The sequence below is a fragment of the Lytechinus variegatus genome, chromosome 1 (genome assembly GCF_018143015.1).
Source record: "Lytechinus variegatus isolate NC3 chromosome 1, Lvar_3.0, whole genome shotgun sequence".
Taxonomy (NCBI): domain Eukaryota; kingdom Metazoa; phylum Echinodermata; class Echinoidea; order Temnopleuroida; family Toxopneustidae; genus Lytechinus; species Lytechinus variegatus.
The window spans coordinates 34,207,969-34,235,090 of record NC_054740.1 but is presented as its reverse complement, the minus strand read 5'-3'; the positions used below and the strand labels follow the sequence as shown (position 1 = coordinate 34,235,090).

At 36.1% G+C, this 27,122-nt stretch overlaps 1 protein-coding gene across 10 annotated transcripts in view; it reads left to right on the top strand.

The window, feature by feature from the left end:
- Nucleotides 1–26,624, top strand: part of LOC121412155 (neurobeachin-like) — a 102,895-nt gene extending 76,271 nt beyond the window's left edge. For 9 of the 10 annotated variants that reach the window (XM_041605105.1, XM_041605079.1, XM_041605097.1 and 6 more), the window contains 11 exons: nucleotides 4,712–4,819; nucleotides 5,647–5,814; nucleotides 6,144–6,363; nucleotides 6,884–7,074; nucleotides 8,903–9,272; nucleotides 11,180–11,593; nucleotides 12,249–12,484; nucleotides 13,016–13,182; nucleotides 14,207–14,328; nucleotides 16,246–16,392; nucleotides 26,321–26,624. In XM_041605105.1, coding sequence (XP_041461039.1) covers nucleotides 4,712–4,819; nucleotides 5,647–5,814; nucleotides 6,144–6,363; nucleotides 6,884–7,074; nucleotides 8,903–9,272; nucleotides 11,180–11,593; nucleotides 12,249–12,484; nucleotides 13,016–13,182; nucleotides 14,207–14,328; nucleotides 16,246–16,392; nucleotides 26,321–26,508 — 2,331 coding nt within the window. In that variant the 3' untranslated portion in view covers nucleotides 26,509–26,624. The remainder of the gene's footprint in view (nucleotides 1–4,711; nucleotides 4,820–5,646; nucleotides 5,815–6,143; nucleotides 6,364–6,883; nucleotides 7,075–8,902; nucleotides 9,273–11,179; nucleotides 11,594–12,248; nucleotides 12,485–13,015; nucleotides 13,183–14,206; nucleotides 14,329–16,245; nucleotides 16,393–26,320) is intronic. The other variant, XM_041605071.1, reaches the window with a different exon arrangement.
- Nucleotides 26,625–27,122: the final 498 nt, after the last annotated feature.

Sequence of the window (27,122 nt, the reverse complement as noted above, 5' to 3'; positions counted from 1 at the left end):
TTAGAAATAAACTACCATGGCAATGTACTTATACTACAGTTGCACATAAATGTTACCCAAATCAGTCTCAATATATGGTTTTGTATATTTGACATAGTGATTAATGTACTAAATATTGTGATTGTGCGTACAGGTGGAGATATATCTTCTGTTCCATTCCATTATATAATTAATCTCCAAGATTGTCTAACTGTAGTATTCATTTCTGTTGGTCTTTAGAACAACTTTACTTCGTCATTCATGTACATGTATGTATCAGCTTTGATGAAAATGCTGACCACCTCTGTGAAAGTGCAATAATTTAAGTGATATCCCAGGAAAGTAAATATATACCCTTCAACACCTGCTTCAACAAAGATTCATATGAAATGATATCATTGGCCGCCTAAGATTAAGTGTGTAATACTTTCAGAAAGGCAAAGATTGCATTTCAAACTGTTGAATAGGGGGTGTTATGGTATAGTCTACTGTTGTTTTACACTTTCCTTGAATTTTTAAATTGCCAAACTTCTGTAAGGAGAATAATGTATTCAAATATATTTATGAAAGCATGCACATACCAGAGCATTGTTCATATTCATACTGTCAATGAAGGCTTAACCCTATCTAGTCCGGGGTATTTTGGGAGATCGTATTGCCGGGGGAGGGGGCCTCGCAGTCCCCCCTTGAAATCTTGGCCATCGATTGCACCTAAAATTGGCACGCAGGTTGTCTTAGACATATCTACAAAATTATTCCGAATTTTTTTTCATGCAAATCACTATTAAGTGATTATGCTAATTTATGCTAACTTTTTCCTCTAACTCCCTATATAAAGCTCCAAATGTTGTAATTTTTGGTATAGAAAATCTTTGTGGTATTCTTAGCAAATTTATGTGACAAAAATTGCGATATCAGATCAATTTCTTGTATGTGTTATATTTTTTTTGCAATTTCTTTTTTTTAATTGTTTTTTGATGAACAATGTAGGGAACTCTTTTGATATCATAAGCAGCATAAAACAAATCCATGTAGACTATCAAAAACTGATAATAATCTTACATTTATGATTTTTGGTTGAAAACACAATTTGCATTTTCTTTGTACACGAAATCATGTTTTTTAGCAATTTTGGTCTGACATGCACAACAAAATGTTGCATAATTTGGGAACCGCATACCAAGCATTCCAAAATTGGTTTCAAAACTTGCGCTGGACTTGAAAGTAAAAAGTCACCAAACAGCGTGGTCAGAAAAATTTTGCGCGGCGAAAATATTCCGCGAATCATTAAGGGGGGCCGCCGAGGCCCCCCCCCCCCCGGCCTAGATAGGGTTAAAGAGAATTCTTAGTTGATTCTTGATAGAGTTGTCAGAAGATACTTCAATATGCTTTCTCATAAGTCCTGAATTCTTTTCCTGAAAAATCTCTGAAATAATTTCGCAAATAATTTTTTTTGAAAATGTCAAAGACTTGAGCTTCTTCTTACTGCACTCTCATAAATGTTCAGCAGGCGTGCTTGCTCTTTTAAATTCTCAAGACAATGCTGATGATGAATTTCTCATGAGTTCTTATATCCCTTTTTCTTTACAATCATCCATTTGCCTAATATATTTGAGAAATGGAGAAAGTAAAGTGGTATTTATACCATTTTGATTGTCAGACAAAATGACTACTAGGCCAAGTGGCTTTAGGATTGCCTCAAGTTTGGACCCAATATTCATAAGAAAAGATAAAATCAGTGTAACCATAGTTGTGGAAGCGGGTCTATGTTTATCATTGGCACTTTGTATCAATATTCACACTAGGAGAACAATGATAAGACTCTTATAAACTGCTATGATTTGCTGAGAACAGTATTAAGCTTGATGACCTAGTCCACCCACTGTATTGAAAGACCTGCCTGTGAAAGAATTTGAAAGGAAACTTTATATATCAACATTTTATGATCTAAATATGATTTTTTTATATTATTTCTGGGCTTTCAGAACTGGCAAATATGCTTTAGTTGTGAGTTGGTGTTAGGTTCTTACCCCGGTGGGGTCACTCAGCCGCAGAGGGGGACACGTATGACCGTTACCACAAATGCAAGTGACCCCCTATTGCAGTCAATTTCAAGGACATTTTGTGAAATTTACCCCCCTATTTTCATGCAAAACAAGGACAAAATTGCGGTAAAATGGTACCTTGAAACACCCCTAATTATAAGATTGTAAGGACACTTTTGCCCATTTCGCAAATTTACCCCTATTTACCGTATTTCAAGGACAGGGCATTTACACCCTTTCCTCATTAGAGGAAATTGCAACACAGGCGTCAGAGTGCTTAGTCCTTAAAGATGACCAAGAGCCATGTCATACTGATACAATAATCCAAAAGAACTTTATTTTTCTTGAAAAATAAGAAAAGTAGAATTCTTTCTAAAAATAAATGTACAGTTGTCCATATAAAGATACAGAGCATGATGCGCGCGCCCTCTGCGGCTGGTGACTCGGCGACGGATTTTACTTCCCGTAATCGTTCTCTCCTTTTTCCTGACCCCTATTTCCATCAGATCGAGGACGGTGAGCACCCCTATTTTCACTACTTCGAGGAGTGTTCTGTCCGCGGACGTTCCATGAAATTGACCCCTTTTCCCGCGATTTTGGTAACGGTCATGCGGTCCCCAAGTCATATTGAGTGACCCCACCGGGGTTCTTACTAACATCAAGTTTTTTGGCATCTTCATATTTTTCATATGAATTCCAATTCCTTATTACGTGCCCATGTATTTGATCAAATAGTTTCTGCCATTTCAAATTAAGGAACATTATGAGAATTAAGAGTGTACTCATTAAACTTGTGGGGTATTTTTATGTAAATATATAATTATATATTTATAGATATACATATACATGAATATATATTTAAACATTTATAATATATATTTGAAGCATCATCAACTGTGTTTTAAATATTTTGTGAGAAGTTTCAGAATAATGCATCTTGTCATATTGATTTTTGATACCATGTAGGCCTCGAATCCACAATAGTTCTTGAACCACCTAGAGTATAATTCTGGAGTCTTACTTACAGATGTAGGACCTTGCCTTATTGTTTTAAACTTGCATCTTTTGTGAATATTTCATGTCTCTGTGAAAACTGACCATCACAGATACATTTGAGTGTTGAATGCGTTTGCAGTGACCCTCTTGAAATGCTCATGGCTCGTTCACACATGGCACAGCAAGGCTAAGCAACAAAGTTCAGAAGCAAAACTTGACAACGTTTGGTGCACAAAATCGATTGCAATATGAGTCATCAAAAATGTGGTACGATAGAATAAAAATGTCTACCAAACAAAGTCTTTAAAGGTCACGGTACAATGATTTTTGTGTAAAAGTAAGCATACAGAGAATAATATCATATAAATGGGATCATTATGACATTGATTATGGCATTGTAAAACACAGCTTTGTTGTAAACAGTTTTGTTGAATCAGGTGTGAACGATGCATAAGAGTTTATTCCCTGAGTGGCATGCAACAGCAATACCATGTAAACTGGTCTGTCTGGATTTTCCCATTCTTTGGCATGGGTTCTTTTTCTTGCATGAATTACAACTGTTTTTTTTTTCTTTTGGAATATGGACATTCTAGATCTTATTGCATAACATTCCAGCATTTGGTATGATTAGTTTTAAGTTGAGATTAAAGAGGTACATTAATTGCCTGTTACCTACTTTTTTTATTGTGTAGTCATTTTTTAATTTTCCATAGGTATTAGACAGAGACCCCTCTATTCTCATGGACACAATCTGTGTATTTGGACGTGAAATTAGACTGAGATTAGTTTGGAATTAAACATACTCAGATTTAGATTTGTAAAATGCCTGCATATTATTATTTTTATTTTTGATCGACTTTCTATTTTATTTATTCCCCATTTTGAAATTCTTGAAAATGTTGCATTGAAATTATGGCCATTTTCTTTTAACATTATTCAAATTACTGATCAAATAAGAGGTATTTTCAGCATGGATCTGCACTAACAAATTGTTTGTTTAACTCTATTGAGAAATAAGAAGTGGTTTATTTGAATGCTTAAAAAGTTTTGTAAATTCACTTTTTTTCTACTAATACAATTTTGTATGTTTTGTGAAATGCAAATTTGATGTCATTCACACTGTCAAGAAAATTACATGCGTAGCATGGGTTCAGGTGATATTTTTGTGTGAAAGGGGAGAAATAAATTTTGTGAAATTTTAGTGAATATGGGTACATGATGTATAGAATTTGAGTAAATAAACATAGATGAGGGATGTACTTTCATCCTAATTAAGCTAAGAAACATAACATCACAATTGTGTGATGAAGAAGGAAAGAGTAGGAAATAATTGCTATTTCTTTTGATATATTTCAATCTGGATGGAGAATACAGCCATTTGTCTTTTATGATGACACAAATCTCTGATTTCATGATTAAGTCAGTTAGAAAAAAAGAAGTTGAAATAAACCCCAGGAAATATTGCAAAGAGTAATAGAAATAACCACATCATTTATTTACTCTGTCTTTATGCAATATCAATAATTTTTTATCCGATTAAAAGTATCTGTGTTTCTAAAATAAGTAAATCTAAAACGTACAAACCCAATCGAAATGCAAGTCCAGAGAAATATTTTTTTGAATAATAAAATACTCTTTGACACCAGTTGTTTGAAACATTCCTTTTCTCATTTTTTGTTTTGTCCTCATAGAACATAGTTGAGAATCTTGCAAGTCCGATGTCTCCTGTCCGAGACCTGGAGAGACTGCTTCAAGACATGGACATCCATAGGCTTAGAGCAGTCGTCTACAGAGATGTGGTAAGCATCATGGGGATTCTGGTATTGTAATGATGGTGTTGGTGGTGATGGTTGAAATGGTTGTGATGACAATGATGATGATGATAGTGATGACAATGATGATGATGATAGTGATGATGATGATGACAATGATGATGATGATAGTGATGATGACGATGACAATGATGATGATGATGATAGTGATGATGATGATGATGACAATGATGATGATGATGATAGTGATCATGATGATGATGATAGTGATGATGATGATGACAATGATGATGATGATAGTGATGATGATGATGATGACGATGATGATGGTGGTGGTGGTTGTGATGATGATGGTAATGATGTTGGTGGTGGTGTTGATGGAATGATGATGATGATGATGATGTTGGTGATGGTGATGATGATAGTGATGGTGGTGGTGTATGGTGATAGTGATGATGGTAATGATGTTGTTGATGGAATGATGATGATTATGATGGTGATGATCATGATGATGATGTTGGTCATTATGATGGTGATGGTGGTGGTGGTAGTGATGATGATGATGATGTTGATTATGGTAATTATGATGATTATAGTAAATCATGATAGAGATGATGACAATGCTTATGATGATGGTGTTGGTATCACTGATAGTAATAAGATGATTAGGATTATGTACCATAGTCTTACAAACACACTATATGTTTTGTTATCGCTCCTATTATATTAACTATTCAAAAATTTCATCATTAAAGAATGCCATATCATGGTCAGAATAATTTCATCATGCACATGGTCATACAGTCCTCCATTTTAGTTTGATCCTGATTAATCCATTGTCCTATTTTGGTCAGGAGGAGAGCAAGCAGGCCCAGTTCCTGGCCCTGGCTATCGTTTACTTCATCTCGGTCCTGATGGTGGCCCGTTACCGTGATATCTTAGACTCAGACAACTCCCCAGCCCTCTCCAGACAGAATTCCATCCAGAAGTCTCAGGTCTCTGCTCATGACATCGAACAAGAAGTAAGTTGACCGCAAACCTATTGTCATACATATTTTGATGCATTTCTTCCCCGGATTGAAGATTGCAGTGTAGTTGGATATTGAAGGTCTTGGTCTATAATGCTATGGACATGCAGACTGTATGGAAGGTATTGCCCTTGTTTGCACCAACCTCTGTAATGCATGTCTATATGACAAGAATATGTCAATTAGGTTTTGCGAAATTCAATACATTACTATTCAATGAATTAAAGTTTAATTCATCAATGTTCTTCATACTGCTAACTTCAATGAATGTTTATGTGCAGTTCATGTTAGTAAAACAAATCTTCAACTTCTAATTCCTTCAGATGGACAATAGAGCCACCCAGACGGCTCAAGGCAGGAGTCAAGAGCAAATAGTAAAGAATGGATCAAAGGAAGACGTGGCTCAGACAAGTGCTCCTGCAGGAGCACAGGTCTCCATTAACCAACAGGATCCACATGGAGTCAGGAAGGAGCCTCTTGGAGCTGCCTCTCAGGAGCTGGATGGAGCTCATAAAGTAGCAGAGGAGCCATTGAAGAAAAATGGTATGTTGCCCTTTGAAAGATAATTTTTGATCCTCAGAAGTTACATGTATTTTAATCTCTTATTCAAGGAATTCAGACAGTTCTTCCTGAGAAGTTATCTTCATCACCGATAATACGGTTGAAAGCATCAAAATCAGTTGAGGTTCGAAGGAAACACCATGAGTTTGTTAAGAATGATAATTTTTCGTGCACTTCTTTTATTAAGAGTTACGATAGAATGGTCAATTTGCCACAGCCAATTGCAAGCTCATGATTTCCTTATCCTTTGTACATAGTTTTTCTCTCACTTTCTCCCAGGGATGCCACTTTCAGACTCGAATATAAATTCAGACTCCTTAAACTTATTTTCAGCCATAGAAATTATGTTTTTTTTGTATAAAATGGCTCATTCTAGATGATTTTCAGACATTTCATGATCAATTCCAATTGGCATCCCTGCTTTCCCCATCTCTTTCCTTTTATGTAACCTTTTCTCTCTGCCTATCTCTCTATGATTACATATCGCTTTGTTTCCAACCAGTTGCTCCCACAATGGATAATAAGGAGGCAACCAGGGTACCAGCAGAGAAAGAGGGAGCGATGGAACAAGAAGATGGGGAGGATGAAGGAGAAGAGGAGGAAGAGGAAGAGGAGGAGGATAACAGGATGAGAGAAGATCCTCCGTCTCAGGATGATAGCAGTGCTGGGCAAGAGGAGGAGAAGACAGATAAGGTCAGTTAATTTTGTTATAAGCTATGGAAATGGTATCATACATGTATGCTCAGCAGAGTGCAAATTTGTCATAGATTCACACATTGGGGGCAAAATACCCCCAAATACCTTATGGATAAATGATGCTATATGAATATTGTTCAAGAGTATTAACTTAGTACTCTAAGACTACTCAAAATTTTATGAAGAAGGGCTGGCAGTATAAGGACAACCATCAATTGAAAAAATATTTATTTTTATTGAATTCCATTTAGTTAGTTGATTTATAAAAAAAATCAAATACAAATACAGTCTAAGAGATTGCAATTTTTGTCTCACCTGCGAAGCAAAGTGAGACTATAGGCGCCGCTTTTCCGACGGCGGCGGCGACGGCGGCGGCGGCGTCAACATCAAATCTTAACCTGAGGTTAAGTTTTTGAAATGACATCATAACTTAGAAAGTATATGGACCTAGTTCATGAAACTTGGCCATAAGGTTAATTAAGTATTACTGAACATCCTATTAGAGTTTCATGTCACATGACCAAGGTCAAAGGTCATTTAGGGTCAATGAACTTAGACCATGTTGGAGGAATCAACATCGAAATCTTAACCTGTGGTTAAGTTTTTGAAATGTCATCATAACTTCGAAAATATATGGACCTAGTTCATGAAACTTGGACATAAGGTTAATCAAGTATCACTGAACATCCTGCATGAGTTTCACGTCACATGACCAAGGTCAAAGGTCATTTAGGGTCAATGAACTTTGGCCGAATTGAGGATATCTGTTGAATTCCCATCATAACTTTGAAAGTTTATGGATCTGATTCATGAAACTTGGACATAATAGTAATCAAGCATCACTGAAAATTTTGTGCAAGTTTCAGGTCTCATGATTAAGGTCAAAGGTCATTAGGGTCAATGAACTTTGGCCGAATCGGGGGTATCTGTTGAATTACCATCATAACTTTGGAAGTTTATTGGGCTAGTTCATTAAACTTGGACATTAGAGTAATCAAGTATCACTGAACATCCTGTGCACGTTTCAGGTCACATGACCAAGGTCAAAGGTCAATGAACTTTGGCCAAATTGGGTGTATCTGTTGAATTACCATCATAACTTTGAAAGTTTATGGATCTGATTCATGAAACTTGTACATAAGAGTAATCAAGTATCACTGAATATCCTGTTTGAGTTTCAGGTCACATGATCATGGTCAAAGGTCATGTAAGGTCAATGAACTTTGGCCATGTTGGGGTTTTTTGGTGAATAACCATCATATCTCTGTAAGTTTATTGGTCTAGTTCATAAAAAGTGGACATAAGAGTAACCATGTATCACTGAACATCTTGTGCGAGTTAGAGTAGTATTCAAAGTCAGCACTGCTGCTATATTGAACCGCGTGATGCAGGTGAGACGGCCAGAGGCATTCCACTTGTTGCTCTTAGACACCAAGGTCTATGGTTGAATTTTTGATGTAAAATATTTTGAGAATGATATAAAAATACTGAAAGATGATGATAATGATGGAATGAAATAAAATCAAAATATTCAATTGATCTTGTTTGCATTATAAGATGATTTTCCCGTTCTGCATGTTATTGACCTTCTGTGACATTGGTCAGATTCTTGTCTCGCCAAGCTGCTCCTCTTCACTAGGCGCTTCGGAAAAGTTTACTAGATAGATGGCGCATAATAAATGCTGTGTTTATTATTATTAGTTAAACCAAATTTTTATTAGGCATTGACCCATTTTCTTTTCATGTGTTTTTGGCACTACCACACAGGGCTTTTTGAGATAAAGACTTTTCAATAGTTTAAAACAAACCTGTGTCTACCTTACAGGAAAAAGAGATCCATGATGAGGATGATGGTAAGTTGAAAGACACCATCGAGAATGGCATCGACGACAAGAAGACCGTCTCCACCAGCGACATCATCCCCACCATCACTGATGATATGTCGGGCAAAGATGGAGACGAGATGCAGGAAGTCTCTTTGAATGGCTCCTTGGAAGGAGACGAGGAGGAGGAGTCCAAAGCTCCTACTCCGCCCACCAAGGATATCGCCTCACCAACTGCCATTAAAAAGGATGTGGATGCACATGGGGAGTCGACGGAGGAGGGCGGAGCTGAAGGAGCGATGCCTCCACCGAAGGGTACATCGTCGATATCATCGATCGTCATGGCGTCAGAGAAAGTTGGTGAGTCGGACGGTGAGTGCATGCAGGTGTGATTGCTAACCCCTGCTCCTTTTTTATTTATTTATTTATTTTGACATTATATTCAATTGTGCCTTAGAATGCAAATGTTTGTTCAGTCTATGTTATCACTGCAGTGTAAGCTAATCCTGTTATCACTTCTAGATAATACTTTAAATGTGTTTGAGATGTTGGCAGAATATACATACATACATACATTTACAATGTTTCTGTATCCTGTATTGGCTTTAATAAATGCATTACCTGAGTCTCCTAATGATATGGTCTAATAAAGAAAAATGATGGAAATTTTGCATTTATATTTCATGAATTCTCTGTTATATATATTCACACATTTTGTAAACTTCCCTCAAAGGCAATCTGTATTTAGTCATGTTGAGCGTGTCCTTTTCTGTAAATGTGCAAATTTATGTGTTTTAAAACAACATTGCAGTGATTTTTGAAAACAAACCGAATGATTATTATTATTTTAGCCTGAATATTTTCCTTGGTGTTCATTTATCTTTCTAGTGTTATGTTGACACTTACCTTGCCGTGTATCCAATTTGTGTGTGACACATTTAGCTGCATTTGATTTGATTGTATCATTATTTTTTTCACGCAGATCTCTCTTATTACAAGAATAATGATAGCAAAAATCATGCAGATTTATAGTTTTCTGTTAAGATCATTTGTTCTTCCAGTAAATTCTGATATGATCAATGTTCTCAAACTCTGTATGTAGAACATATGAATATATTGGGATGGAGAGTCAATGACTGCTGAATATGTAGTCCTAAATTCCAGATGGATGCATTTTTCAACAGAGGTTTAGAATGGCATTTCGTCGCACGCACCAAGAACTGTCCTCTCTTCGCACTTTGATGCGAAAGTTACTTCTGCAGAAAACGCATTTAAAGATAAGCTTTTTAAAACCAGCAATACATGCACCTACAAGGAGAGCAAATTATTTACCGGTGTCTTCTTTCAAAACTTCAGGTTCCAAAGTTTCATCCCGTATCTTTATATTTTCTTGAAGTTAATTATTTACGCCACAGTGGGCATCGTAACAGAGAGAGGACGGTTCGTGGAATAGATGCAGTGCGCTATCGCACCTCGCAATTTCACCACGAACTGTCCGCTCTGTTACGATGCCCACTGTAGCGTAGATAATTAACTTCAAGAAAATATAAAGATACGGGATGAAACTTTGGAATCTGAACAATCAAACGAAGACGCCGGTAAATAATTTGCTCTCCTTGTAGGTGCAATTATTGCTGGGTTTAAAAAAGCTTTTCTTTAAATGCGTTTTCTGCCAAACTAACTTTCGCATCGAAGTGCGCAGAGAGGAGGGTTCGTGGTGCGTGCGACGATTTATTTAATTTATTTTCATTATGATTGTATTTGTTGTGCTCTTTCAATGAATCTGTAACTGAACTGAGTGAAATATCAGACTCAATAACAATGGCTTGAATTCACAAAGATGGTTTTGAAAACCCACGGTTGAGTCCATGGTTTATACAGATTTCCTGTATAAATTACGCTTATTTTTACCGCGTATATTAAAAAATGTCCAATGCTGATGCGCGCTTCTGTCACAGTACACCAAATTGTCGCCTGTTGCCATGGTTATCCACGCTATTTTATTCATGAGTCCACTCTTCAAACAGTGGACTCATGAATAAAATAGCGTATCTAACCATGGTAACAGGCGTCAATTTGGCACACTGACAAAAAAAAAACAAAAAAAACCATGCATTCAACCGTTGGTTTTCAATACCACCTTTGTGAATTCGGGCCAATAACTATCAAGATACATGTATAAAAGACACATGACATAGTATCAAGTCTCCAGATTATGCTGTACATTATAAATCAGTGTTTAGATGTAAGTATTAATGGTCTCATTCTCACCACACTAGAAAAACGCCCCATTCACACCTGGCCATGGACGGGAACCAAGAATGGTGAACAGCCACCAGGTGCCCAAGGAACTATTCCTGGAACTATTTCTGCCAATCCGGATGCCCCAGTGCCACCTGGTGACGCCCCTACCGTCCCCTACACCAACACCCCTCTACCAGCAGAAGTCCAGGAGAAGTCTAGTCTCTACAGACCACCGCCCTTGGATCTTTCGGGCGTGGCAGAAGGAGTGATGACTCCATCTTTAGCAGAGAAGAAGCTGGTAGCCGGAGCATCGGAAGGAACCGTTGAGGAGAGGTTGACCAAGGCCTTGGAGACAGCTGCCCCGCTCCTGCGAGAGATCTTCCTGGACTTTGCACCCTTCCTTTCCAAGACGCTGCTTGGAAGCCATGGTCAGGAGCTGCTGATTGAAGGTAAGGCTCATATGGAGCAATGGAAAGAAGTTTAACTCTACAAGGCCAGGGGAGGGGAGGGATGTTAGTAGTGTTCCAAAGGTACCTCCTGCATATAATTACTACTAAAGCCCTTTATGATGTTTGTTGTTTCTGTACTCTTGAATTCTGTGGTGGCTATGACATGAACAAATAACGTGCCCCCAAATTGCAGCTGTATGGGATTTACGTATGTCGGTCTCAAGTGGTGACAATCGCTGACTTAAGCATGTTAATAGGTACTACAGGGGTTGTAGTAAATTGGTAAACAAACTTTTAGATAAAATAGATGAAGGTCTATAGTACATAGAGTTTGCTTCTTTGAAGATCACAATTTAACCTGTTCTTGCTCAGTGTGATTAAACAGCAACAATGGTGTATCAATTTCATGATCTCTCTCGTCTGTTTACGAAACGTAAACCAATCATTCACTTAGTGATTGTTCATTTAAAAAGTCATTCATCAGTTGGATTGCAAGCTGCACGAAGAATATATATTTTCTAATATTGCTCATGTAATAATCATCATATATTCAGCTGGCTTTGATTAAAAATCTTTTCAGTATTAGGTTTTTTGGCAGTCTTGATGTGGTGTGGAGTCCAAGTAATTTGTTCTACCCGCTTCCCTTCTCTTCCAGGTCTGATAACGATGAAGTCATCCAACTCAGTCATTGAGCTAGTCATGATGCTGTGCTCCCAGGAATGGCAGAACTCTATCCAGAAACATGCAGGCCTGGCTTTCATCGAGCTGGTCAACGAGGGCAGGCTTTACTCCGGCCTGACGAGGGAACATCTCTTGCGTGTGGCTAATGAGGCAGAGTTTATCCTCAGTAGGCACAGGGCTGAAGATGTTCAGAAGCATGCAGAGTTTGAGGTGAGGATGAGAACAAGTAGAAAGCCAGTGGTGTATCTAACAAGGGGCAATGAGGGCACATGCTGTGGATCCACTATCAGAGAAACGCAAAGAGGCTTAAGTTACAAATGAATTCAAAAGTGAATGTTGAATAAGATGAAAGCTCTTAAAGAATGCGGCAGTTGGATTAGGAATGGTGTGATTTCTGTGCTTGCCTTTGATTGATGCCAGAAGTTGAAACATGCATTATGTCACTGCTGGCCCTGGGTTTTTTTTTTCCTTGCAGGTGTATGTCTGTCTGTCTGTCTGTCCCATAGTTCAGTAGACCGTAAGTGCACTGCATGACCTGACAGACAAATTTTTGTCATTCCTTTTGTTCCTCTGCTATTGTCACAGTGTCACTCTGCCTGTCCACTCCCAGATATGATCTTCCCTTAAAACGTATTTGGACGGAAGCGGTTGATGCGGAAAGGTAAATGCACACCAATTGCAACAGACATTTAAAATACCCAACTAAATTGATCATGAACCCTTTTTCTTTTCCTCTTTCAGTCACTTTGTGCACAGACGTCGATGGACTGTAGAGAGGAGGAGAAGATGTGTGATCACCTGATCACTGCCGCTAAGAGGCGGGATCATATCCTGGCCAGCCAACTCATCCAGAAGACCCTTAATATACTCACCAACAAACATGGTGCATGGGGAAACTTGGCTGAAGGGTAAGATCCTAATGATATCTTCATTGCTATTGGTTTGGAAGAGATTGGGGAGATGCAAACCACACTATGATAAATGGTGGGTTGCTACTCACCTGCCAGTTATGATTCATCTCACTTCATTTGTGGTTCTTAAAACTTTATTTCAAACATTATTGTTATCAAGTATGGAGCAGCACTGGGAAACACGAAGAAAACTCATGATTGTGGTAATTTCTTTAAAAATCTTATACCCTTTTTACACAGGATTTTCTTAACCCCGGACTATCGCTAACCCCGTACTATCCTTAACCCCGTACTATTTTTTTTCCTTTTCACACATGCCAAATTGTTATTGCTAACCCCCGATAAGGAATGCTTGCTTTTCACACACGAAACTCGCTAACCCCGGACTAGTGGTTTTTGTCGATCATTCGTAGTACAAGTACTTCACTCGTACACTTTTTACACACGCTACAATTTCCTTAACCCCGTACTATAGGTGGGGCCAAATTGCCATTTAGCCCCACCTATAGTACGGGGTTAAGCTTAGCCCACTTTCGTTTTACACATGCGATCTTAACCCCGTACTATTGCTCTTAGCACCGCAATTGGTGGGATAACCCTGCTTTTTTGCAGGGCCAAATAATCCCGTACTATAGGTGGGGTTAGCCCACTTTGCAAAAATGCTGTGTAAAAAGAAAGTGGGCTAAGCTTAACCCCGTACTATAGGTGGGGCTAAATTGCCATTTAGCCCCACCTATAGTACGGGGTTAAGGAAATTTTAGTCTGTGTAAAAAGGGTATTAGTCTAATTTTTGGCAACCCATACAATAGGTGCATGTGATTAATACTTGGTGATTTCCCCTTAAAATTTGAAAAATAGCTTTTTACTGCCATTAGATTGTATCAACAGACATTTGATATGAAGATAAGGGAAAACAATCTATTTGAAATACTGTTACTCAGAGATAAGTATACAAATAATTAATGCAGTGAGGCAAAAAATATTTTTTTTTGCATTAATCATGTTTCTACCATTTTGGCAGGCCAAGAGAGTATTTCCGTCTTGATATGTGGGAGGATAATACCAGGCGTCATCGTCGTCTTGTTCGCAATCCTTACGGCTCCTCACACACAGAAGCAACGCTGAAAGCGGCCATTGAGCATGGTATGACTTCTTTGGATATATCTTTCTTTAAAACTCGTGTATTGTTCTCTAATGTTCTCACTTTGCAGCAAGCATGTACAGAATACTTGATACAGAACAGATTTGAACATTCTTATCTACCGCTTGCTATTCAGTGTCTCTCTGTATCATCTATGTTTCAGTAACAATGATTTTGCAAACAAACACTTCTGTTTTCTAGAACTGTGTTTCATAAAACTTTTTAAAAATGAAAAGTGATAAGTCACTAAAGTGGCTAATTCAATTTGATTCAATTGGAATAGAACAAGTAGCCAGAATTTGATAATTTGTTACCAATAACAAGTTCAATGTGATAGGGTTCCAATTCATTCTGACTTATTGGTAATTATTAATCTGTTCTAGATAGAAATAGAGAGAGAGCTCAATTTATTATTCCTTTTTTTATAGATAAAACCAAAGCAGGATGGTTCTCTGTGGTGTTCAAGGTCCTCTGATTAGGCTCATGTACTTTATATTATTTTGATACACATACATGTGTGTCTTTGGATAAAAGTATGAATATGTATCGTTAAATTTTGCAAAATTACAATATCTATTCAATCTTTAGTAGAAAATTATATTTTTTTTACTGCAAACTGTGATCCTGTTTTTCCTTGGGGGGCCGTTTCATAAAGCTGTTCGTGAGATAAGAGTGACTTTAAGAACGACTGGTGATCCTTTCTTGTAGTAAATGATATTCACCATTAAATGTTCATGGGTGATTATTTGACACGTAGGAAAGGATCACCAGTCGTTCTTAAAGTCGCTCTTAACTTACGAACAGCTTCATGAAATACCCTCGGCATCATATAAGTGGTATGAAATGTTGTGAAGAATTAAGTTTACAGATGTGCGATTTATTCAGTTAGATTTATATTCAATGATTACATCGTCATTTGGCTGAAATAGGGGCGTCAGGTTGCATATGCACTGCAGATTTCAATACCTGTGGGGCTGGCAAAAGGGCGTTGGATCAAACGCATGCTTTGTAAAATGTTAATTGTGTGAGAGAGTCGTTGCCTTTCTTCCTAACCGACAGGAATTTAGTCGATGTATCCATAAATGTTCATGCTCCTTTGTCAGCCAGGTGATGAAATAATCAAAATGATGCATTCTGGGTAAATAAGCACTAAGTAAACCCCAGCTGATCCTATTCCGTACATGTATGTCTGTAACACTTTGACCCCTGTTACATCTGAAAGTTTCCTACCCGAGACCCGACCGAGTCCACTTGCAACCTTGACTGGATTATTGGTGGATTAGCTTTCGCAAACGGACCGAGTCCGAAATGTGGTCTGTTTACATCACAGTGTTCATTCCCTCCCCTTTCGCCCCCTTTCGCCCTATCTGTACTGTTTCGAGCGGCATCCGATTGCCGACACTTTTCAGGCGCTCTCGATCTAGGCTCCGAATAATTCGCGCCCGCTAATTGAAATTACCCGAGATTCTGAAAGAATGCTGATGATCCCAGCAGTCGTTGAAGATATGATCGACTTGAAAAGGATACGTTTAAAATGCTTCTTTTCACTCAAATCAAAGACTTTATCAATCACAATTCACATGTCGCATGCCGCAAAAACATTCGAAGAACGACGGGGCTGGGGAGGGGATAGCGCGCGCTATGACGTAATTTGACAGCTGGCGAACGGACCGAGATAGGTTCGAAAGCTTGTGTGCGTTTACATCTACGAATCGGTGGACCGGGGCCGGCCCGATACCTACCCGAGACTACCTCTGGATGTGGTCTCGGGTAGGTTCGCTAAAAGGTGGCCCGAGGTAGGTTTGGGATGTTTACATTTGATTTCTTTCCGACCCGAGGTAGGCCCCGGGCCGGCCCGAGGTAGGGAATCTCTCAGATGTAACAGGGGTCTATGTCACTTTGAATCTGTCATCCTCCAGGAGAACCTGAAGATGTTGTAGAGAAGGCCAAACAAGCTCTCCATGCTCAGATAGCATCTAAACAACGTGGTTCACAGGGTTCTGAGGATACTACTGAAGATGAGACTAGTATACAGGAAGATGCAGAACTAGAGAATGAACTTGAAGGTTTGTCCTGTTCGAACCACCTTAACATTACACTTAGTATTTCTCCTCTCTCATACTCCTTTTAAATTTCATTTTTTGTCGTTTCTATTTCAACTCTTATCCATTTTTTTTCACAAGTCTCTTAGTTTCAGATTTCTTTTTGCAGTATGATTCATTATTTTCACATGGTCATGCAACACATTTATGGTGTAATCATCTTTTAATTAATTTCTGTATTTACTGTTTAATCCTGAATGTGGATTCTTTTTTATTTGATAAACATTCTCAAAACCATGACCCCTTTCACATTCTCTTCCATTCTATTCACTCTGACTTTCACGCCATTCACATATTTTCCTTTCTATTGACACTAAAACGTCCCTGTTAAGACATTTGTACATATCATTCACCATTCACACTATGTTCTATTCACACTTTCATACATTCCATTCACATCATCATGTATTCAATTCACTCTATCATCCATTCCACTTTCATCATTTCTCATTCACCAGACCACATTTGATTATTCAAAATCTCTCTTTTCTGGGACAGCAACATCATCATTTTATGTTCTAGGTTCTTGTCTATCATCTGTTCCGATATCTTTGATTCCTCTTCATGCAATCTCATGCATTAACTACATGTTTTCTTAATATCAATCATGTGTTTGAATAATCTAGGTGTTACGTATTCAATATGAAGATATCAATCATTTTCCTTGACAAGATATTTTAATTCAACCATCCATATTTACAGACAGCCATCATTTGCTAGAATATTTCCTCATATTGATGACATAGGATTCAAAGTCAAGGAGCTCAAGATACATTTTAATTTGACATTGTTTACAATAAAAATAATATCAAGTCACTCTTTATACTCCCATACATAGCATACAAATCTATATTATGTATATATCAGAATGCTTTGTTTTTAAAGAAATAATTTTCTCTAATCCTGAAATATACAAAGTCAAATGCATTATTCAAATTGAGCAAACTATATGCATTAGCTGCATGAATCCCTGTGCCATCTAGGAATATTATCAAGAAAGTTTGCTGGTTTCCAATATATATTTTCTTTATTTTTTGTTTACCGCACACCATCATTTTGACCTCGCAGCATCACCATCACGAGCAGAGCGCCCTCCATTGTTGGGCATCATGCATGATAGCAAGCCCTCGGCCAGTATCAAATTGGCAGAAGGTGAATTCAAGGATTGACATCTGTTTGTCGCCCTCTATAAGCATGATGTTTACAGCTGGAAAGGAATCTCCTTCAATACGCACTTTGATTTTGAGTCTGTTGATTGTAGTTGTCTCTTCTTTCTTGCTGAGTTTGAGTCTGTACAGCATTGTTATCTGAATTTTCAAGTCTGCTGTTGAGACTTGTCTATGCTTTCTTTCAGAGCATATGTATATCTTTCTCTCTGAGTATATTGTATACATATCTTGTGTCTTCTTTCAATTTAAAGTTGTTCTAGAGATTAGTATCTACTTTCTTGCCAAGTGTGATTAAGACGCTTGTCTGAGTATTTATTCTTGAGTTTAAGTATCTGCTTTCATTTTGAGTCTATTCTTGAGACTATATTGCTATATACTGAGTGTAAATGTATGCAGTTTTCTCAACCTGCTCTCATTCTGAGTCTGTGTAGGAGACTAGTTTCTCCTTCCTTTACTTCATCTGTAAAGGAGATTTTGCTTTTTATATACCATTTTATTTGTACTCTGAAATCTAATGTTACCATGTGAATTTTGAATTCTTATATTTGTCTATTGTTCCCAGGAGCCTGCTGTGGTGTTACATACTGCGAGCCTTATGTGTGTTATATAATCCAACATAATTGCTTGCGTTTGTGGACCTTTGCCTTTTCGATATGGCAAATGATTTGCTGTTAACTATGCCTGCCCTCTTATGGTCTGTAAGATCACAATTTTGCAGGAAACTGTTTTCATTTACTTGATTCTTTGGCATAGACTATTCTTTCTTATCTCTGCGATGTAAATTGTGACACCAGACATGTTTTATTTCTCATTTCCATTCTATGAGCTTACAGAGTATTGTGCTCTTTAAAAAATTATCACCATGAACCATAAGTAAGAATATTTTGACAGTTTCATGTGGGAAAGTTTCTCTTAGTTTTCTTGTGCTGTTTTCAAGATGAGGCTGTCGAGCACTTCTTTATGATGGCTTAGTCGTTTTGTTGTCATTTTGTTGCAGGACCCTATCTGCTTTTGTGTATCCATTATATTTCTTTCCCCATATTTCAAGAGCCAGATACATGACCTTAAGGTGTAACAGCATCATATGACTCGAAGCCAAGAGTCTGTAAATACAAAATAAACAAGAGTCAATAAAAATAATAATGGGGGAAATAATAATTGTAACAATGCAAAATGAAAACTCACACCTAAAAAAACCCCACCGTGTTCTATCTGAGGAACTGGCTTTCTACTCTTCTCACCACATAAGACTGAGCACTACGAGCTTAATATCAAACTTTCATACATGTTGACAGTGGATAACAAACTAAGTTAAGATGGAAGTGGAGATGTCTTGTTTTATCTTGTCACTTCAGTGGGATGAGCCCCCCTCGCCCCATCAAAAAGAAATAAAATAGTTTCTTCTTAATTTTCAACTGAATTGATTTTTCCAAACTATAGAATATATATTACAATTAAAATGATTGGATTGAAAGTATGAAATGTAATGCTTAGGACTCAGAAATTATTCTTTACTGGTTGGCAAAGGGGTGGATGAAAAGGATTATCATATTTTCATAGAGTCCTGCAGGGGGATTTGGATAACGCTGTTGTTGCAGTTTCCTTATTGTTTTTCTTATTATATTCAACTATTATTATGGCTGCAGCCTATATTTATCTCTGTTTCAATGGAATACAAATTTTGTAAGAATTTGTTACTGTTTTCTTTCCTCATGTAAAGTATTGTCTTTCAAAGCTATATCGTATTCAGTTTTGGTTAATCTTAAGAATATATACTGGTATTTTCTTTGTGCGAATGAATTGTCAGATTAAATTTATTGGTAAAATTAACAGCTGAAATGTTGAAATATAAAGGGATTTTGGAGTCATTTTGGTTGAAGACCACATTTCAGGCATTGAGTTGAATTGAATTCAGTTCAGTTAGGCTTATTGAATAAAAGACATAGTAAAACAGACCAGAAGATATCAAGAATGCAAAAAAAGTAGAACAGTACTAGCTAATTAGAAAATGTATTAAATATCACAACTATCACAAGGAAAAGTAAAATAGGCAGTACAATGAAATCTTGCAATTTACTTTTACATCAAAGTTCACACTCATACAGTTAAAGGGGAAAAACATGCAAAAGAAAAGAAAAACTAATTTTTGCTATTGAATAGGAAAAAGAGAGTGGCTAAAAGAAGCTGCTGAAAACTGCTTATCTAAAAAAAGAGAGCCAATGGAGTAAATTAGAGAGTCAAAAGGGGCCTAAGCTTTCGTTCTTCGTCAGAGGCAAAAAGAGAGTGAATAGAAATCATTGCACAAAATAATAATAATTATAATCCACATTTATATAGCGCTTAATACATCGGAACGACATCTCTAAGCGCTTTACAGACATATTATTACCCCGGTCATCAGATCCTTGCATGCCCGCATACAATGTATGCACCTTCTCCTCTCCCTGGGGAGCATTCCAACAAGAGTTCCAAGACTCAATTGCTAGGCATACGACATACAGGCTTTCGCATCCTACCGGATACCCATTTAACACCTGGGTGGAGAGTGGCAAAGTGTGGATTGACGCCTTGCCAAAGGACGCTAAAATCAGGATATAATCTTTGCACATAGCTTTCTGATATACATAAATGTATTATTCATATTATTGTTAGAAGGAGGGAAGGTCTTCTTTGGAAAAAATAAATTCTGTTTAGTGGTTGAATACAACTTAAAAAAAAGATTCATTTGATAGACAGAATATAACGGCCCCTACATGTACATATTAACTTCGGAATCTTAGAACTATATTCTGATGTATGGTACTGGTAATTCACAACACAGAACTTTTGCCAAAGCTTTAGATAGGTTCTTACATTCAGTTTGTGCTATGACTCTGTATACATGAATGTAATGTACCTACACAATGTTATAGCTAGGTATTCTTGCACACAGTGTTCAAACAACATAAATGCTTGTAATTTTTCACTTTGATAGATATATTAATCAGTTTTTAATTGTACACTTTATTCACTATAGCGTGATGTATCTATGAAAAGAAAACTGAATTGTATGTTTTTTTTATTCTTCAAAATCCTTGATTCATTATTCAAGGTACTGTATGAATTTGTTTGTTCATATTTTATTGTCTATTGTTACCCTATATGTTTTTCAGTTTGCTTGCATATGTGTAGTGTATAGTAGCTCTGTCCTTTTATAAGATAAGGATGTAGAAATAAACAAATCAGTTGTAGGAAGTCTTTAGCAAAATTTTGCAGAAAGGCAGTATTTAAAAAGGTTGGTTCAAATTCAAAGCATGGCTTATGCAAACTTTGTGTAAAATTGTGCTTTTAGCGCATATACTGAAGGAAAGGTCCAATAATGAATGTGCTTTAATGTAATGAAAGGGTGCTAGATTAATGCTAGTTTGTTTGGTTAGACAAAGGTTTTAAAATCAAACTTAGAACACTGCACTATTCTTAACTATATCCCATAAAATTGCTATTTGCCATCCTCAAAAGAAATATCTGATGGTAAAACAACTTGGAAGAGTTAAGAACCCAGAAGTTTCTTGCACACTAGTGCAGGAAACCATGTTTTTAAGGATTACATTGTAGCTTTTGGCTATAAAAGAAACATTCATAATAGACTTTATTCATTTTTAACATTCCAAGACCTTATTCATAGTGTCCAATGAATAAAAGTGCTATCATATTGTGAAATCAACATAATCTGCGGTTCAAATTAATTTACCTTTGTGAATTCTGGAGTGTTATCTTTTTCTTTTGGAAAAGCTTGATTTCTTAATTGATTTCAGCAGCCTGGGGAGATGAATGGATTCTTCCTATATGGGACTGTCTTTTTAGGAGTCTTATATAGGGCAGTTGAATATATACTTAAGTGAAGAGTTTCTGCGGTCTGCAAATCTATTGTTTTCATTATTATTATAAGGATAGGTACATTTGTTCAACAATGCAATAAACTTGTCACTAAGATTTTCCCTTTCATTATACTAATTACAAATGAGGATTGACTTCTATTTTTTTACATTGCTTTCTATGAGGAAGATCCTTTATGACTAATAGTATAAAAGTTCCCTTTAAATGTACATTAACTTTGCAGTAATTTAGTACTGTCAAATATTTTTCTGTAAACTAGAGTTTTTGTGGCCGTGCAGATGTATTAACCTATTTTGGAGGAAATAAATATATGTATGTTTGTACTTACGTATAGGATATAAATTTTATCCCAGTTTCATGAAATCTGCAAGAGTGGTGCATATCTTAATCTTTAGAATAAATAAAAATTGACAGGTTTTTTTTTTCTTTGAGCAAAGATAGTTTTAGTTAACATGACACTTAAATTTTGAAGATACCATAGGTCAGTGTACTTTTCTATGTATTTGATTTGATATTCTATGAAGAAGTATCCATTACACGTACAAATACTTCCTTATTACTTTAATCCCCTCATCCCACCTTCTATTAAAGATGCTGGCAGATACAATCACATTCAATTTCTGCCAAATTTGAAGACTGGCCAGGAATGTTTCCAACTTGATTACCCTCTTGAGAATAAAGATGGAGTTTTTTTTTTAAAAGATTGGCATTCACCCCTTCTCAACACAAAACAAAAATGTGGTCACTGATATTGTTCTCACAAATCGATACAATATTTTGTTTGTGAATGATTCGGAAATGATCCACAATTGTAAAGGAGGGAAGAATGATAAAATTTAAAGATTGAATTATTTCTGTCTTTTTAAAAGCTGTACTATAATGGCAGGCAACAGTTTATTATCCAATCATCATGCAGTTATGGATTTATTCCTAAAACAGACTGCAGCCCAAATGGGAAGTTGATTTACAAGTAAAAGAGAATAAACAGGAAGGAAATAGGTGAAAGATTTAACATAATGGACCATCAATGAGCAAATTGTTAATATTTGTAAAATACTATAATGGGGGGGGGGGGGGGGTCAAATTGGCCAGAAAAGTGAAGTCATTATGATGTATGGTAAGGACTTTTAATCCATCTGGTCCAATACTGAAAATGATTATAATGCTACCTTTTTCCCCTGATGGTGACTAATAACTAATAACAATAGAAAATATGATTAGAAGAGAAAATTACAAATTTTATATCATTACTTAAAGGATACATGGGAGAGTTGTCCCTTCAACTTGTCACAATCTACTGAAATAAATCCAAGTTTACTTTTATACGGTCTTAAAGGTCTCCATTTTCAATAGCTCATATTTTTTTATTACTTGTCTTGAAAAGGCGAAAAATAGAAGAATTCATGTTGAGCCCTTCTGTGTGAAGACTGAAAACTTACACAATCTAGCAACACATCAAATGCTATTAAATTGATTTACCAATCTATCTTGTATGTGTAAATTGAGGAATGGTAGTGGTTTTTGGAATCCTCTGCCAGTTTCTACAATACCCTGTTCTTGTACATACCATAAAGACCTGAATAGCTGAATAAGTAATTTTTATGATTTGTTTTAGATTCTTGTTTGTGGACGGTAGCATACCAAAGACATGCTTAAGATTATGTGAATTTTTAGCTCATCTTGATGAATAGTAATGCATGGTAAAATAAGAGGGCCTACATATTTTACACTTCAAAGATATACACAAAAATTCAAGTGGAATCATGAGTAAAGATCAGATTATCTTGCACACCTATCTCTTTATTCAAAGACAGATAATTTGACCACATATTTACCAGTAATCAGTTTCAGATGAATAATCTTTTGGCTGTCAGAACTGGACATTAGACTGAACAGATATTGAAATGGATGCCCATGAACTTGGGCTTGTGACAGAGTTGCCCCTGGGGGGTTGCTGAAATGATGAAATGCAAGGGAAGAACATGGAAAAGGCTTTTATCCGTCACGCCGTCAGAAAGAATTTTGGCATTCTGCTCTTCAAAAGATGGCCCATTCTGCCGCCAAGTTAATCGGGTTGACTTTGAATAACTTGTTGTGTATCCATGTCTACGGCCCTAATTTGATTTCTTAAATTTGTCTTGACATTACGGAGCATGTGCGAGGATCCTACTATTATCCTCCCCATCTTTATCACGGAAAGCCCAGTTGCAAATAGGCGTTAATCCTTAATCACCGATTTCCATCATGAGGTCAAGTGATGATTTGGCTAGCTGATAGGGAATTGGCATTTTGTCAGAAAATGGATTTATAATATCCAATCAACGAGAGCACTTGACCTGCTTTAATTTCACTAGATCTATGAATATATTATGGCTTCTTGATTAGTAGCATATTCTTGTAATTTACTTCTCCAAAGATGAAATTACTGCAATCACCTAGCCTCTTTTTATTTTATTTCATTTTTATTTTGTTGTTTTATTTATTTATTCATATTCATTTATTTGTTTATTTATTCCCTACTTTTTTTTTTTGGGGGGGGTTACTTTTTTTCTGAATCTGTAGTAAAAACTGGCTTTTTCCTCCCCATCTTCAATTTTCTTCAGATGGTCTTATCTTTAATCACAGGGAAATGCCGTCCATTTTTAAAAATAAGATAAAATCTGAGATCATAACCATTTCGTGATACAATTGAATGTAACTTATGGTCTGCCATAGACTAATAGTACTCTTATACCTCTTTCATAAACCCAATTATGCGGCTAATAGCAGCATAATTTGGTCATAAAATTTGAGGAGGACAAGAGTCATCCGCATTATTTTGATGCTGCTATTATCCGCATAATAGCAGCATCGGGACAAGATTTTGAGTTTATGAACGCATTTCCAAATAATGCGGATAATTGCCATGGTGCGGTCACAAGGTCACCATTTTCCAACACAACCGCATCGGAGGGGGCGTGTCCAGTTGTCATGACGATTATCCGCCTTTTTCAGGACGGGCGCTCGTAAAAATTATGCGGCTTATTTTCGGAGTTTCGGAACGCAATTTTTATTGAATATCCGCATTACTCTTAGGCGGCTAATTGGAGGATAGGTTTATGAAAAGGGTATAAGCTTTTAATGTTTATGTTGCAGGGTCCAGATGAATATGTATGTACATTGCAAAAACACCAGCCCGGAATGTCCACACCAGAGAAGTATTGAAACAACACCAGTTTGGAATCAAACCGATGCTGTTTTAATACTACTTGGTGTTGTATAAACACTTATCTGGTGTTAGACCAAAACGATACTGGTGTTGTTTAACACTTCTCTGGTGTGGACATATATTGATTCCGGGCTGGTCTTAAATCAACACCAGAGTTTTTGCAGTGTACATGACAAGTTTGATTAAAATTGAGTTTTATTTTTTTGTGGTTGTCAGAAAAATCACAATTATTAATCTTGACAATTAGTCACAACAGTACTATAAACTTTTTCTTTTTACTTATACCTTCTTTGTTGTTTCTTCAAAAATTGTTTTTGAAATGACAAAATGAATATAAAGTGGAATAAAGAAATTCACTGTATAGGATTAAATGCATCACAAAAATCAAATAAAGATAAAAGGCAGTCAAATCGTAGCATTTTAATGAATTGAGCCTGGTTCTGCCATATCATATAATAAAAAATGTCTTTGAAAGTATGTGCCTATAAGATATACAAATTAGTTTTTTCTGAACAAAATGTTTGTAACAAAATAATTGAAAATGCTTTTACAGCTTTTTGTATCTCAAGTTCTGTTGTCATTGTGGGCTATTTCAGCACAGAGGAAGTGACAATTAGGGCATATGTCCAATGTGTAGGAAGTTTAGAAGGAAATTGGGACAGAAAAGTGGGGAAATGGTGCCTAAGAAGTAAACTGAAGAAAGTGTTGGGGTTTCTTTGGAAGGGGGAAAAATGCTGAAATGGTATCTAAATAAGCAGACAGCATCGTCATACATGCATATCTAATGCATTTAAGAAAAAGTAATATGTTATATCCTCAGTGAATTGTGATTTTCTTCATATCAAATATAATGAAATTTGACTTCTGTGTAAATTCAGTGTAGAATCTATTCAAGTATAATTTGAAAGTAATATTCATTTTAATGCATTTCTTTGATTCAACGTTGGTTCAATTGAGGCAAAACTCAAGGTTCTGAAATTGTATAAAGATAATCAGTTTTTGTAGTTTTTTCTCTGATCCTTTTCCCTTTTTTTCTAATAAAATGTCATTTAATTGCATCTTATAGGCTATTTTTTCTCTCTTTCATTTAAATTGTATTAATGACATAGACATAACTTTATGTAATAAGAGTGTAATAGCATTTTATCTAGGCATTTGTGCAATGTGCCTCTTATATGGAGCCATTTCTTATCAATGATTTTAGAAGAACTATTTACATTTTTTTGTAATCATTGGATATTACATACTCACATTTTAAACTGTCTATAGAGGAACATGACTAACTGAATATCTATTTGGTCTTGTTTAGATATTCAGATAAATTAATGGGATCAACAAAGTATCACAAGTTTGTATATCAATTAGGAGGAAAGAATAGATGGATTCTAAAAATGAAAACTGAATAACTAACAAAAAAAATAAATGAATAAGTAATCAAATATCAATAGTGAGACATCCATCTAAATAACTTGATATCTAAATGAATATATGATTTGATAAAGAAATGAATGAATGAATAAATGAAAAGAAATAAATAACCAAACAGTTTGATATGTGAATGGATAAAAACGTTTCATAATAGGACAATCAAACAGAAATTAAATAAAATTTAGTAAACAAACTCTGTTTTTGTTTGAAGGTCCCGTGGTTTATACAACATCATCTCAGATGATTGCGCCATGCGTTGTTGTCAAGGGAACACTGTCCATCACATCAGCTGAGATGTACTTTGAAGTGGATGAAGATGATGCAAGCTTCAAGGAGGCTGACCCAAAGGTAGGAAAGAAAATTCATTGCATTCTCCATGTTTGTTGGTGTGCTGAATAACAATTTAAAGTGTGGATGTAAAACTATTGAACAAGAAAATGTATTCAAATTAAAAAACATATTCGTCAGAAAAACAAGAAAAATGGCTCAGGCTTTTGATTTTTAATGACTGGGATATGTTTACATTGGAAAGTCAAAACTTTCAAGATATAAGGAAAGAAGGGGAAAGGGAATAAATGAAATGGGGAAAAATAAAAAAGAAAAACAAATTTACAAAAGTGTGGCAGTGTTCTTTAGCAGGAGAAATAAGTGATTGCAAGGAGAAAAGCCTTTCAAAATAAAAAAATATTATTCCAATTTTATGTCAGGAAATATTCCAGCTCCACTGAAAATATGCGGCTGTGCTATCGAATTTACTCAGTATCTAGAAGGGTAGAGTATTTCTTAGGTAGCAGTGTAATACATGTTTGTAACAGTTTTTGAAACAGTGATGCAGTGTGTGTATCAGTTTTGGTGTCTGTCTGTATGTGATTATTTGTGAAGTATAAAATCATTGTGCATATTTCTTACCTGTAGAAAGCATATCACTTGCAGCTGATAGGTAGTTTAACGATAACACTTTTCCTTATTGATTTTGAACTGATACGTAATTTTCAAATGTATTATAGTAAATA